The sequence below is a fragment of the Pimephales promelas genome, chromosome 18 (assembly GCF_988280905.1).
Source record: "Pimephales promelas chromosome 18, fPimPro1.hap1.1, whole genome shotgun sequence".
In the NCBI taxonomy this organism is placed as follows: domain Eukaryota; kingdom Metazoa; phylum Chordata; class Actinopteri; order Cypriniformes; family Leuciscidae; genus Pimephales; species Pimephales promelas.
Window position 1 is genome coordinate 27,958,377 of NC_142786.1, and position 14,391 is coordinate 27,972,767.

General features: G+C 37.1%; 3 protein-coding genes across 3 annotated transcripts; 2 read left to right on the plus strand and 1 right to left on the minus strand.

Annotated features, from left to right (window-relative positions):
* Positions 1–11: 11 nt before the first annotated feature.
* Positions 12–5,601, plus strand: c18h6orf62 (chromosome 18 C6orf62 homolog). Its single transcript, XM_039680630.2, has 5 exons — positions 12–1,537; positions 1,625–1,801; positions 1,937–2,062; positions 3,333–3,467; positions 4,331–5,601. Exons 1-5 carry the CDS (start codon positions 1,409–1,411, stop codon positions 4,454–4,456), a joined length of 693 nt encoding a protein of 230 aa, XP_039536564.1. The 5' UTR covers positions 12–1,408; the 3' UTR covers positions 4,457–5,601.
* A 13-nt stretch (positions 5,602–5,614) lies between these two features.
* Positions 5,615–7,576, minus strand: acot13 (acyl-CoA thioesterase 13). The gene is made up of 3 exons (XM_039680631.2): positions 7,415–7,576; positions 7,111–7,295; positions 5,615–5,836 (listed from the first exon to the last, which is right to left on the minus strand). The coding sequence occupies exons 1-3, from the start codon at positions 7,496–7,498 to the stop codon at positions 5,680–5,682; spliced, it is 426 nt and encodes a 141-aa protein (XP_039536565.1). The 5' UTR covers positions 7,499–7,576; the 3' UTR covers positions 5,615–5,679.
* Positions 7,577–8,398: 822 nt separating this feature from the next.
* Positions 8,399–12,117, plus strand: tdp2b (tyrosyl-DNA phosphodiesterase 2b). The gene is made up of 7 exons (XM_039680437.2): positions 8,399–8,657; positions 8,907–9,079; positions 9,424–9,612; positions 9,699–9,790; positions 9,863–9,981; positions 10,317–10,487; positions 11,616–12,117. The coding sequence occupies exons 1-7, from the start codon at positions 8,499–8,501 to the stop codon at positions 11,889–11,891; spliced, it is 1,179 nt and encodes a 392-aa protein (XP_039536371.2). The 5' UTR covers positions 8,399–8,498; the 3' UTR covers positions 11,892–12,117.
* Positions 12,118–14,391: the final 2,274 nt, after the last annotated feature.

Sequence of the window (14,391 nt, forward strand, 5' to 3'; positions counted from 1 at the left end):
CACAGCTGCGTGACGCGCATCGGCCATTTTGAGTTGTTTGTTCAGCGAGGAACGCTTGTTATTTTCCAGACAAACGCAGAACAAAGGGCCGAAACAGTCGAAAGAATCGCTCGAAAGACATTTCACCCTTTTCTTCCATCATTATGGGTCCACCGCGATGCAGATCTCGCCGTCTGTTACCTGAGAGAACGGAGGATTTCGGTCGGTTTGTCAGTTTATCTTGACATGGCATATACGGGTGTGTGACGACTGTGAAAAAAGCTCGAAAACAAACGGAGACCATCAAGCTAAACCTCAGCCGAGGATTAATTCATCCGGGGCGGGTTTTTGTACTAAGATCGATGTATTAATACGTGTTAGGATTCTTTGCAGTACTTGCTCGGATCAAAAAGACAACTCGAGAATAAAAAAATGGAGAGAAACAATAGTTAGCTAACGTTAGTTAGCCAGCCACTCATCGAAGCCAGTCTCTGCTAGCATCGCGATAACAAAAAAACAGGCCAACACAAAATGTAACAGTCGGTTTATTGATGATAACTAACTTTGAATGCTCTAGTAGATCTCATACTGGTTAGAAAAAGAAATGTAGCTCCCTTCAACCAGGTTATCAGTTGGTGGCGTGTGTGTATTCAGCTTAGCTAGCATTAGTTTGCTAGCCAGCCACAAACTAAAAAGCCTCACAATGAAACTCAACCGTGGCAGGAGAGCTCGTGGGCCCATTTTATGCCCTTAAACCCAAAGATGTCTAGCAAACTCTGTGTTCTTACTCCGTGCCAATATCTCATGGCGTCTGCATTTCTCTGCCATGGTTGTCTTTCTCACCTGTCATTCAGATGTGCTTTTATGAGACCGTTTATACAAAGACATGGATACAAGCAAGAGTCAATACTGGAAGAGACTTTCCAAAGTCAAATCTCTTGGTCAGCTTTTTAGATAACTAGTAAGGTTTATTTATCTAAAACCAGGGATCTTTCCCCTCACACGGACTCGCACACACAAAAAAATGGGTTTTCAGTGTAGCAGGCATTTGTGTTTTCTGTCCTTTATTCAGTAATACAACAGTTTCTCATCTAAAAAAGAAAAAACTAATTGATCAGGTCGTGTTATATGAGTGGTTTCTTTTTAGTGTACACGTAGCATTGGCTTGATTGTTTCTTTTTAAAAATGGTGTAACTCATCAAAACTTAGACAAGTGTAAAATTACTTGGCCCAAGTGCACCACCCGGATTAAAAATGACTTGATTTGATTTCACTAACTTTGTTATTTAATTCAAATTAGTATGTACTGCTGGTAGTGCTTGGTTATAGCTTCTTTAGTTTTTCAAAGGGTTTGAAAACCTCATTTACTACGGTCAAGAAAATAAAAAGCGAAAAAGTCTGCGTTAGGAAAATCTTACTGTCCGTAACAATGGGAGACCCAAATTCTCGGCGGAATCAAACTAGAAACCGACTCCGCGCCCAGATACGGAAGAAACGAGAATCTCTGGCCGATCAGTTTGACTTCAAGATCTACATTGCCTTTGTATTTAAGGAAAAGGTATGTTGACTGATTCTGTATGAAACCAAGAAATGATTTGGGAATGGACTGCCATTGTTCTAATATGCCATTCTACCACTTTTACAGAAAAAGAAGTCTGCACTCTTCGAAGTAGCTGAGGTGGTACCTGTGATGACAAACAACTATGAGGAGAATATCCTTAAAGGCGTGAAGGGAACGAGCTACTCCTTAGAGAGTTCTTTAGAACTTCTCCAGAAAGATGTGGTGCAGTTACACGCGCCTCGTTACCAGTCAATGCGTAGAGTAAGTACACATGTTTAGATCGTTGCTGTTGGCAGCATTGTGAACGGAATGGTTCTTCTTATCTAAAAATCCATGTCATGTCGTTCGAGGTCACTTTCTGTTTCACATCTCACTGATGTTTCTAAATCCATACAGGATGTGATCGGTTGTACCCAGGAGATGGACTTTATCCTTTGGCCCCGCAATGATATTGAGAAGATTGTCTGTCTCCTGTTCTCCAGATGGAAAGGGGCTGAAGATGAACCATTCAGGCCTGTTCAGGTATAACTCTTGTCTTTCCTGGCACTTGGTTCTTATTAATCATATTTGGGGTTGCATGTTTGTTTAAAGTATTCAACTTTAGCACTTGTGCTAGTGTTGTCACGGTACCAAAATTTCAGTATTCGGTACCGATACCAGTTAAAATTCACGGTTCTCGGTACCAATTTCGGTACCAAAGCTTAGTTTAAATTTACATATATTTAAGTGTTTATCACGGTTACAAGTATGGAAACTGTACATTTGTATTATAAACACTTTAGAAAAAGATTAGATAAAATGACCTAAAATAAACAATAGTATACACTAACACATTTTTAAAGTTGTTTGTAAAGTTTTAATCCATTATTTATTTAATGCACAATGAATTAAGTGAACAAACATGAACAATCAGGTGTTTGTAATAAATAACATTTTCAAACATTAATTAATGTTGTAAAAATATATTGTTCACTCAATGTGTTGATAACTAAGTAATGTTTATGAATGGTATTGTAGCATTACCATAAAACATGTTTTATTTGACTTGACTGTCCTTTTATTAATCTAAAACTGCATTCATATTTAATTTTAAAAAGGCTTTTTAAACCTGCTGAGTTATAAAGGCAAGAATACGCCTAGAACTGGCACTGACATTAAATGACAATACTAATACCAGTAGTACTCTGGTGTCGGGTGGATACTACTGTGCTCATGTACTCGTAAAACTACCCCGAAAGCACTTTAGAGGCCGTTCACATGTCGCGCGTGTTTTTTAATTATATTTTTGCGCGTGCTTATTCTTTCCAAAGCGCTTGCTCTCACGCGGCGTCTGTCGTTGCTATGCAACGCCAACGAGTTTTTATTAGGAGCGCGCTTGAATCACGCCTATATTTGAAATTGCGAATTTGCATGTAATCGGCCTCTTATGGCAACGTGACATTAGCCTAATCCAAAATATTTCCATATGTGGCTCTTTCCTCTTTTCGTGTCAACAAGTGGATTCAGAGAGAGAGAGCCATATCAGCGTTATGAAGAGGACGCAACTGTGCACGTTTCAGACATCGCGTCTAGAACAGAACTGGATTAACCTGGTACTCGGTACCTAGAAAAGCTGGTACCGTAACATTTTTTTTTTTTAGTACCGACTTGGTACCGAAGTACCGAGTTTTTTGACAACACTAACTTGTGCCATTTGCACTATGGACATGAGATGTACATAAAACCTTGAGTCTTGTTGAGGAAATATTACAAATCCACGTACAAGTTTACATTTACTTTCTAACATTCACAGGCCAAGTTCGAGTTTCATCACGGAGACTATGAAAAGCAGTTTTTGCATGCTGTTGGTCGGAAGGACAAGGCTGGGATGGTTATGAACAACCCCAATCAGTCTGTCTTTCTCTTCATGGACAGACAGCACTTACAGGTTGGTTCATTAAAACATTAAGTATAAAGGAACTTTTTTTTGTATCATTATTGTTTGTTTGGTTGTACATGCTAATTTTCTCTTTTTACATTTAGATTATCTGTGCCATTGATTATATACATATATAAGAACTCCTTTTATTATTGTGCAGTATTCAATATGGGAGGTGGCTTTCTGTGCGCACTTTTGCGTCGTGTAGCATAGAAAACAACGCATGGGTCTTCTTTCGCTTGAATGATTTAAACTAAGTCATCTTAAAAAACACTCAAAGGAATCGATAAGAGGAATAAAATTTAAATTTTTTTTAACAAGTATCCGATTCCTGACCGTAAGCATCCAATTCCAGATTTTCGATTCCCAACCCTATTTATAGATAAAAATGTAAAGTAATTTCTTGGTCATCGTTGTTGGTCAGAGTTTTAATATCAGTAAATTCCTCATAATTACACAACTTATTATAATACATTTTACTGTGTATAATATTTATTTTTTTGTTATTGCCAATATCCTGGTGACTTGTCAATATTGGCCTGAATTTTAATACAAGTTAATCCCTAGTAATGATACACCTTATTAGTGGTCCACCAATATCGTTTTTTTTTTTTTTTTTTTTTGATGGCTGATGTCAATATAAACCCTATATATATATATTTATCAATATTTAATATATTATAAATTCGAAAACAAATCTTTAAAATAAACATGCTATTAGGTTGACCACTACAACCTATTATTTGCTGTATTAAAAGTGTAATTTATTGTCTTGTCAGTATTAGCCAGAATTTTAGTGAGTCCCATCTTATATCTAAATATTTACGGCATATTACAGTATTTATTAATAACCTTTTTTTCCCCCTTCACAGACTCCAAAAGCCAAGCTTACAGTTTTCAAGTTGTGCAGCCTCTGTCTCTACCTGCCACAGGATCAGCTTACCTGTTGGGGGGTTGGAGACATCGAGGACCACATCCGCCCATACATGCCTGACTAGGAGAAACGCACGGAAGATGCCCCTGAAGGCCTCGAAGCAAGTTGTCCATATCTACTCATCCCTCAGTTGAATAGAATTGAACTTGTGCTTGGAACTCTCCTTTTTGTTAACCACTCATTTTCATCTTGAGATTAATTTAGCTCCCTTTTTTTTTTTTTATCCCTCCCTCCCGACCAGTCTTGGTTTGGCTCATCCCATCTCCCCTCTCTTTGATTTTATTTGAACCTGCATGAACATTGATTTTGAGTGGTTCTCTTGGAGCTGCACTGTCAACAATACCAGTCACCGAAGGAACTCTTTACGTTAAAGCAACAAAACAAAAAATAAAAAACGAGAGCGAGAAAAAAGGAGACAGATGTCTCTCACGTGTGATCTTCTAGTGTTGGACTGGCTAAACATCAGTGTCATGAGGGATAGTTAACATGTCTGTTATATCGAGTAGGGATTTCCTGAGTAATGACGATCAGTGACAGAGGACAGAAGAGCCTGGGTAGTCTTTCTCAAAAGGCTTCTATTACAAGGTGTACAATACTCAACTCATTTGGTGTAGGCATTGCTTCTCATTCAGTTACTGCCTTAGTTTTTGCTGGACATTTTAATTTGAGTGTCATTCCTTGCCTATAATATGACAAACCTTGTTTGTTTTTATAATTTCTGGAGGTATGGTGTCTGATGAGGGCGGAGGTGCGGTGTGATGTATATCTAGGATGGTTGACCTAAACTGTCAGGTGGGGGGATTCTGAAGCTGTTCTTTACTTGGGGTGGTAATAGTCACCAATTGAGCAATTCCTGCACTATATACATACAAGCTACTGATACCAGATGTAATCATTGGTGGTGGAAATGTGATGGGAGACTAATATTCAAGCGTATGTACCTAATGAGAAATTTCGTGAAATGGATCATTAAGGATTTGTTTTTCTTTTCTAGACCACCCTGTTCTGAGAGTACTAAATATTGCAGTGCTTGGGACTTGGTATCTGTAAGCCATCCTTGTCTGTTCGTATGGCATAAAATCATTTCTTTTTCTCCCCTTTTGAAATTCTAAGTTCACATTGGAGGGGAAGGTGGGTCTTTGTCTTTATTTTGATGTACCCATTGTTTGAATAATTCTGTTGAAATAAACACTGTTGAACATATCTTAACCACAGTGCAAAATACTTTTAATGTTTGACTTTTTTATTATATACCATAAAGAATGACATAATTTACAGGGCATAAAATCAACTACCAAGGTGTTTAGTGTGTCTTCCCTGTGCAATGAGTTTTCCGTTCGCCTTGTTGGTGAGATCCACTGTTGCAAATGCCAAAGTCCTTCCTTGTTTTAAAACCTGCGCAGTGATCAAGATGTCTTCTCCAATTTTAGCTGCATTCATGTATCTGTTAATTAGAAAGTAAACACATATGAGTGTCAAGAGTCTCCTAGATGATGAATGTAAGTTATAAAATTTTTAATGGAGACTGGGACTACTTTTTATCCCATTTTTCTGTTGTTTCACTTCTATTCCAAGATAATACTCCTCAGCTACACCATTATTAGCAAGGGAATAAAATACATGTTAAACTTTTGTGACAACATACCCCTATAAATGTCATAGTTGGAACTTGCCATTTAAAAACCTAAGAATTTTCAAACCAATAAATGCTATAAATAAATTATAGAAATTTAAACCATATTCAGAACTTATTTTCAGCCAAAATCTACATTTGAATTACATGTTTTGCCATTGTGGTTTTCCTGTTTTCACTTTATCCAACAGTTTTTTAAAGACTGTTTTGAGCTAGATATACAAACTACATTCAAACCACTGCATTTATGTAACTAGACTATAACAACATGCTGTTATAATATTTAGAAATGGTAACATTTAGATTAGGGTCGAATTTTCACTATTAACTAGTTGCTTATTAGCAAGCATAACATGTCTGGTTATCCATATTTATAAAGCACATGTTAAAGCCTTGTTCTGCATGACCATATTCTACATTGCTTAAAAGGGTAGTTCACACAAAAATGAAAATTCTGGCATTTACTCACCCTCAAGTTGTTCTGAATTTGTTTCTTCGGCTGAACACAAGAAGATATTTTGAAGGTCAGTCATCACCAAACAGTTGATTTCCCACAGTATGGAGGGGAAGAAAAATACTATGGATGTCAATGGGGTCCATCGACTGTTTAGTGACCGACCTTCAAAATATCTTCTTTTGTATTCAGCAGAAGAAACATTTATAAAAGATTGGAGCAACTTGAGAGTGAGTAAATGACGACAATTGTCATATTTGGGTGAACTATCCCTTTAATCCTACACAATACCTAAACTTAACAACTACCTTACTAACTATTAATAATCAGTACTTATAAGTTTACTGAGGCAAAGGTCGTTGGTAATAGTGAGAATTGGACCCTAATGTAAAGTGTGACCGTATATATATATATATATATATATATATATATATATATATATATATATATATATATATATATATATATATTTTTTTTTTTTTTTTCCCCCTCAATTTTTAGCTTTATTTCAATTGCCGAAAATAATTAATTTCAGTTTTCCATATCTCAGGATTCATAGCCCTTCCATATACATGACACAGTAACATACGTTAATGGTCTTGTACAGTGACACAAACATCCAAGCGCTCACGTTATATTCATGTCCACGCTGACTCCAGGCGCTCCTCTCTCAGTGTACATGATGGCAGTAGTGGAGATCACATCCACCAGTGTGGCTGTCAGTCCTCCATGAAGAGTGCCTCCTCTGTTAGTGTGTTCCTCCTCCACCTTCATCTCACACACAACTTTCCCAGGGGTTGCAGACAGTATTTCGACCTGATCACAAATTGAACGGCTCATTATGTTTACTACTGCAGTGTGAACTGGTCTGGCTGGTTTGCATATCAAATTGTGGTTTGTCGAGGAGAATCGCTGAATTTAATAAAGACACCCACCTTATTTAAAACCCGATCAAATCCAGGACAATCCACCATCACTTTCATGATCTCTTTTAGTGATTTTAGCGACAACGAAACCATTGCTGCTTTTGCAAATACCAACACGCAGTAAAGGACAAGTTCACTTTGGCAGAATGTTTGAAAGGTTGCTTTAATGTAATACAAAATAAAAGTGTATATAATTTAAGAGGTTACGGCATTTTTGGAGTTCTCCTCTGCGAGAGGAAATTAAAATTTCCACTGCACTATTCTAAATAGGTAAACAAAGTGCGAAGATTTAATCAACGAATATTTTTAGAAGCCAAGACATACCATTCGGCTGTGAGGACTTTTATTATGAAATAATGGATCCGGTCTTTTCAACGAATCTGCTGATTCGTTTTACAAAGTCGTTCTCTAGGCAAATGTACAAATAAAATGTTATTTATTTATTTATTTTTTATTAGACTTCCCTTATCTACTGCCTTGCTTACTTTGAGTATACTGTTATTTTTATTTAATTTTTTGTGTGCTTGATGTATCCCCTGTACTTTTTGTTCAATAAAATAAATAAATAAGTAAAATAAATAAATAAAATGGTAAGCATAATCAAAGCAGAATTTAAAGAGAAGTGGCAGGAGGAGTGGAATATGAAAACAAAAGGGATATAGAATTGTTTAATGTTAATGCTAATAATATTTGGATTCTAAATGTCTTATGCTCCAATTTATGCTGCAACAAACTGTACTGGCATATACGTGCCTACATATTTGATTAATATATTATTCGTGCATGGATTTGCTTAATCGTTTTTGAAAAAAAATAACTGTTCGAAAGAACCGATTCTTTTAGTACTGCAGTTAAATTCTTCCGGAAACCCGCTGTTTGAACAAGGCTAATTCTACGGTTAAAAATATGTGAAGTTTACTGTGAAAAAATAAGTTTGAAATACTTTGAGGTCGTGATGATACTAAAGTGTATATCCAGTAGGTCCAGTGGCCAAAAGCAAATGTAAATATCGTTATATTTTCCGTATTCTCCGGGATCCACCCGGAATGTTTTTGTAGCTGTACACATTCAAATCCCGCCGTGAACTACGAACATGTCCAGCACTGTAATGTCAGGTAACCACAAGGATCATCAGGCAATGTCTGCTTTAGAGGAAACGAGGACTGGTCTTTGCGATCAGTTTGCCTCTGTGTCTGGATCGGATAGTGCCGTGGCGCAGTGTTATCTGGCAGAAAATGAATGGGACATGGAGGTAAATATCTATTACTGCACACCTTATAATTTTGTGGGTAACGTTTCCCATTAAACCATTAGTTCAGTGGTTCTCAAACATGTGATAATGAGCTGTTGAGTTGAATCCGATATGTTTGATTAGGGAGATAAAGAAAACGTGCAGTGTTGGTGGTCCTCCAGGACAGGTTCGAGAACCACTGCATTAGATTGAGTATAGCATGTGTAGTGATTAACGCCGTTCTTGTTCGTTTATTTGTGTTCCTGCCAGAGAGCGTTGAACTCTTTCTTTGAAGCTCATATGGATTCAGTGTTTGATGTTGAAGACGCAGAGGAAACCAAAGATGTGGCTGGGAATGGGATTAAGAGAAAGGGGGTGAATTCTTCTGATACTGCTGATGTTTCTGGAACAAAGAAGAAATTTAAGACGGATAAGGTCGATTGGTAATGTTCCCTACTCTATACTATTAATTAATTAGAAACCTTAATTTATTCTATTATTTTAATTAAATGATATTTAAAACAGTCACCATGAATTCAAAACAATATTGCTGTATTTATCTGTGCACATTATTTATTTTTATTTTTAATTTGCCAATGCAATTTTCAATCAAAATAACCTCCGCTCCCTCTTGGGCAGTGTGTTTAATGGTGCGAGGGCGGGATCAACCTGTCACTCACATGACATCACAGCAGTAGCAAACCATAACCATCAAACGATCCAATCAATTCTGGATGGAATGCTGGCTTTGTTTCTTTTTCTTTTTTCAAATTGTTTTTTTGTGCAGCATTGACTTGACAGCAGAGGAACCCTCTTGCTCCAGCAGTGTGAATTTGAAGAAAACTCCAGCTGAAAGTGGCGTAACCAAATCTGATGCTGAGGACAGCAAGCTCTCCATCATCAGCTGGAATGTGGATGGTTTGGACACATTAAGTCTTCAAGAGCGTGCCAGGGGCTTCTGCTCGTATCTAGTTCTGTGAGTTGTTTAGAGACCCCTGATGTCCTCTATTTCATGAATTATGTGACAAGAAGGGAGTTTTGTTTTACTTTTTATATTTGTAGATATACACCAGATGTGGTTTTTCTTCAAGAACTCATTCCATCTTACATTCAGTATCTTAAGAAACGTGCTGTCAGCTACTTGTTTGTTGAAGGTAAGAGAATGATCTCAGTGAAGTTATTTTGGGGTTATTTTGCTGATTCATGAAGTTCTCCTGTCATTAAAGGGAGCGATGATGGTTACTTCACGGCAATAATGTTGAAGAAATCAAGACTAAAACTTTTGGAAAGTGAGATCATCAGTTATCCCACAACACAAATGTTGAGAAATCTGTTAGTTGCTCAGGTGAGTTTGTGGTTTATAAGTGCTATCCAAAGATTGTTTGTGAAGATAACTGTATAGGTGTATTTCATAATCGAATCAGAATTGCACTACCATTCAAAATTTCATTGTTTATGGCATTACAATTACAAGTCAATTTTGATTCATTTAATGCATCCTTGCTGAATAAATGGAGTAATATCTCTTTTTTTTCTCTCTTTTTTTTAACTGACCCCAAAATTTTGACTGGTAGTGTGTGTATTCATTTTTATTTAGATTTCAAGATGGTGTGTCTCATATTATACATTTTATTAATACACACATCCATTTCTTTTTTGACTCTGTGGTTTCTTATTAAGGTGACTTTCTCCGGTAAAAAGCTGTACTTGATGACATCACATTTAGAAAGCTGTAAGAACCATTCGGAGGAGAGAATGAAACAACTGCGGGTCATACTTCAAAAGATAAAAGAAGCACCAGAAGATTCCACTGTTATTTTCGCTGGAGACACTAATCTCAGAGACGCTGAGGTACCAAATGAACTAGATCATTGATTCCCAACCAGTGGAGTTTGTTTAACCTGAAAAAAATAATAAATTTAACTATGAGTTTGTTTAACTTAAACTTAACTGAACTTAAATTATGATTTTATTTTGATATACTTGGAATGATTTAGAATTTTCTTGGTTAAACCTATAAAATAAAATGTAATTGTTGACAAAAATCATGTATTGTATTATTAAAGGAGTAGTTCACTTTAAAAAAACTTGTGCTGATAATTTACTCACCCCCATGTCATCCAAGATGTCCATGTCTTTCTTTCCTCAGTCGAAAAAAAATTAAGGTTTTTGATGAAAACACTCCAGGAATTTTCTCCATATAATGGACTTCATTGGGAACCAAACGGTTCAAGGTCCAAATGAGAGTTTCAGTGCAGCTTTAAACGACGCCAGACGATGAATATGGGTCTTGTCTATAGCGAAACGATTTGTAATTTCAAAAATAGAAAAAGTTTTATGAGCACAAATGCTCGCCTTGCTCTGTTCTGTGATCCGTGTTTGTGATTCTCCTGTTCGAACTCGTTCATCAAAATGAACATTTGGACCTTGAACCGTTTGCTTCCCAATGAAGTCTATTATATGGAGAAAATCCTGGAATGGTTTCATCAAAAACCTTAATTTCTTTTCGATTGAAGAAAGAAAGACATGGACATCTTGGATGACAAGGGGGTGAGTAAATTATCAGCAAAAGTTTTTTTTAAAAGTGCACTACTCCTTTAATACAAATACAAATTAACCCATTTTTTGCTTTGATGTTGATGAAAGCCACTAGAGTTTTACTGATGGGCCTGTGAATAGGAGAAGTTATTTGGATAACTCTGGACTAACAATCACAGTAAACTGCACACTGAGTCCGAAATTTGAGTCCCTGCTCACTGAGTCAGTCACGTTTATTCTCTGCCTCCGAAACTTTGTCCACCATGAAAAAAAATTTTGATCGGGTTTGATTTTCTGTATTTTTCGCATCCGTAGCAAGCATTTTAAGAGGTGTTTTGACTCGGTGTGCAAGGACCTTAACTCCAAATATGATGAAGGAATGAAAGCGCAGTGGAAGTCACTAGTGCAATGCAGTATTTCTGAATGTTTCTGTCCCTGTAGGTGGTAAAGGTGGGAGGTTTGCCTCCAGGTGTGTGCGACGTATGGGAGCAGCTGGGCAAACAGGAACACTGCCGATACACCTGGGACACCAAAGCAAACAGCAATAAGACTGTGCCTTACATCAGCAGATGTCGCTTCGACCGCATCTTCCTTAGGTCTGCTAAAACTGGCCCAGGAGTCACTCCTGACCACATGGTCTTGGTCGGAATGGAGAAACTAGACTGTGGACGTTATACCAGTGATCATTGGGGAATTTACTGCACTTTCAACACATGATTATTAAATGCCAAAAAGGCCAGATGTCTTCCATATAGAAGATAATTGGTTTTAAAGAGTTGTGACTTTTTTTGATGAAGAGTGCCTTCGAATTCAGACTACAGATCAGTGTAAGAAACAAAGGCATAAAGATTATAAGAGGATGCATAGTTGGATGTAAGATACTGGAAAAGGAAAAATTATTGAGAGAGGGGTTTGAATAAAATGGTTTGGGTTTTTAACCGCATTACTCATTACAAAATCTTTTATCACAAACCATGATTTCAGTCAATCACTGCTCTCCCATATCTTGGTGGTATAAATCCATTTTTTGTGTTAACCCATTCAGACCCTGTGTGTCCATTACAATGGACATCACATGTCAGCCCCCTTTTTTAACTTCTGGAGCATTTCACCTAGTTTAAAGCCTGCAGTCCATGAGATTGGACGTTTGTCATCCAATCAAATGCCAGTAAAGCTCTGCATGTAGTAATTATATATATATATATATATATATATATATATATATATATATATATATATATATATAAACTCTACATTGAAGAGAAGCATGGCAGCACTTGGCAACATTTTCTAAGTTGTTCTTACATTTTGTATATATTTTTGCCAGTATTTCATAGTTTGTATGTAAAATAGAAAGATTGAACTTATTAAAGTTAAAAATCGACTGTAGAATTGGACATTTTAAATCAAGATTTTTTTTTAAGGTGTCTGTCCATTAGAATGGACAGTAGGTTTGAAAGCCTGTTACTGAATCAGTGATGCTGATTGAAATTTCTTCAAAAGAAAATTTCTTTATCTCAATATCTCAGCTCTGGAAGGGTCCGTAAGTGGTGGAAGGTCCCTTACGTTTTTTTTTTTTCAGGCGAAAAATTAAGTTTCTCCAATCTTCTCAAAACTCTGGATTCTGATAGAGGGCCATGAGACTTAGACCTGAGTGCAAAAATGGAGGCTCTAGACCCTTCCAGAGCTGAGATATCAAAACTCAAAAATTCGACCCGAAAAAAAAAACGACAGTGGTACCCCTTACGTTTTTTTTTCAGGCGAAAAATTAAGTTTCTCCAATCTTCTCAAAACTCTGGATTCTGATAGAGGGCCATGAGACTTAGACCTGAGTGCAAAAATGGAGGCTCTAGACCCTTCCAGAGCTGAGATATCGAAACTCAAAATTTCGACCCGAAAAAAAAACGACAGTGGTACCCCTTTCGTTGTTTTTTTTTTCGGGCGAAAAATTAAGTTTCTCCAATCTTCTCAAAACTCTGGATTCTGATAGAGGGCCATGAGACTTAGACCTGAGTGCAAAAATGGAGGCTCTAGACCCTTCCAGAGCTGAGATATCGAAACTCAAAAATTCGACCCGAAAAAAAAACGACAGTGGTACCCCTTACGTTTTTTTTTTTTCAGGCAAAAAATTAAGTCTCTCCAATCTTCTCAAAATTCTGGATTCTGATAGAGGGCCATGAGACTTAGACCTGAGTGCAAAAATGGAGGCTCTAGACCCTTCCAGAGCTGAGATATCGAAACTCAAAACTTCGACCCGAAAAAAAAAACGACAGTGGTACCCCTTAAGTTTTTTTTTTCAGGCGAAAAATTAACTTTCTCCAATCTTCCCAAAACTCTGGATTCTGATAGAGGGCCATGAGACTTAGACCTGAGTGCAAAAATGGAGGCTCTAGACCCTTCCAGAGCTGAGATATCGAAACTCAAAAATTTGACCCGAAAAAAAAACGACAGTGGTACCCCTTACGTTTTTTTTTTTTCAGGCAAAAAATTAAGTCTCTCCAATCTTCTCAAAATTCTGGATTCTGATAGAGGGCCATGAGACTTAGACCTGAGTGCAAAAATGGAGGCTCTAGACCCTTCCAGAGCTGAGATATCGAAACTCAAAACTTCGACCCGAAAAAAAAAACGACAGTGGTACCCCTTAAGTTTTTTTTTTCAGGCGAAAAATTAAGTTTCTCCAATCTTCCCAAAACTCTGGATTCTGATAGAGGGCCATGAGACTTAGACCTGAGTGCAAAAATGGAGGCTCTAGACCCTTCCAGAGCTGAGATATCGAAACTCAAAAATTCGACCCGAAAAAAAACCGACAGTGGTACCCCTTACGTTTTTTTTTTTCAGGCAAAAAATTAAGTCTCTCCAATCTTCTCAAAACTCTGGATTCTGATAGAGGGCCATGAGACTTAGACCTGAGTGCAAAAATGGAGGCTCTAGACCCTTCCAGAGCTGAGATATCGAAACTCAAAATTTCGACCAGAAAAAAAAACGACAGTGGTACCCCTTATGTTTTTTTTTCAGGCGAAAAATTAAGTTTCTCCAATCTTCTGAAAATTCTGGATTCTGATAGAGGGCCATGAGACTTAGACCTGAGTGCAAAAATGGAGGCTCTAGACCCTTCCAGAGCTGAGATATCGAAACTCAAAAATTCGACCCGAAAAAAAAAAACGACAGTGGTACCCCTTATGTTTTTTTTTTCAGGCGAAAAATTAAGTTTCTCCAA

Excerpts from the sequence above, each read along its gene's own strand:
- acot13 (XM_039680631.2), bottom strand. The coding sequence starts at position 7,498 with ATGGTTTCGTTGTCGCTAAAATCACTAAAAGAGATCATGAAAGTGATG. Across the intron at positions 7,296-7,414 it reads TTGATCGGGTTTTAAATAAG|GTCGAAATACTGTCTGCAAC; the intron begins GTGGGTGTCTTT and ends ATTTGTGATCAG. Across the intron at positions 5,837-7,110 it reads AGCGTGGACATGAATATAAC|ATACATGAATGCAGCTAAAA; the intron begins GTGAGCGCTTGG and ends TCTAATTAACAG.
- c18h6orf62 (XM_039680630.2), top strand. The coding sequence starts at position 1,409 with ATGGGAGACCCAAATTCTCGGCGGAATCAAACTAGAAACCGACTCCGC. Across the intron at positions 2,063-3,332 it reads AACCATTCAGGCCTGTTCAG|GCCAAGTTCGAGTTTCATCA; the intron begins GTATAACTCTTG and ends TAACATTCACAG. Across the intron at positions 3,468-4,330 it reads TGGACAGACAGCACTTACAG|ACTCCAAAAGCCAAGCTTAC; the intron begins GTTGGTTCATTA and ends CCCCCTTCACAG.
- tdp2b (XM_039680437.2), top strand. The coding sequence starts at position 8,499 with ATGTCCAGCACTGTAATGTCAGGTAACCACAAGGATCATCAGGCAATG. Across the intron at positions 9,613-9,698 it reads TTCTGCTCGTATCTAGTTCT|ATATACACCAGATGTGGTTT; the intron begins GTGAGTTGTTTA and ends TTATATTTGTAG. Across the intron at positions 9,982-10,316 it reads GAAATCTGTTAGTTGCTCAG|GTGACTTTCTCCGGTAAAAA; the intron begins GTGAGTTTGTGG and ends TTTCTTATTAAG.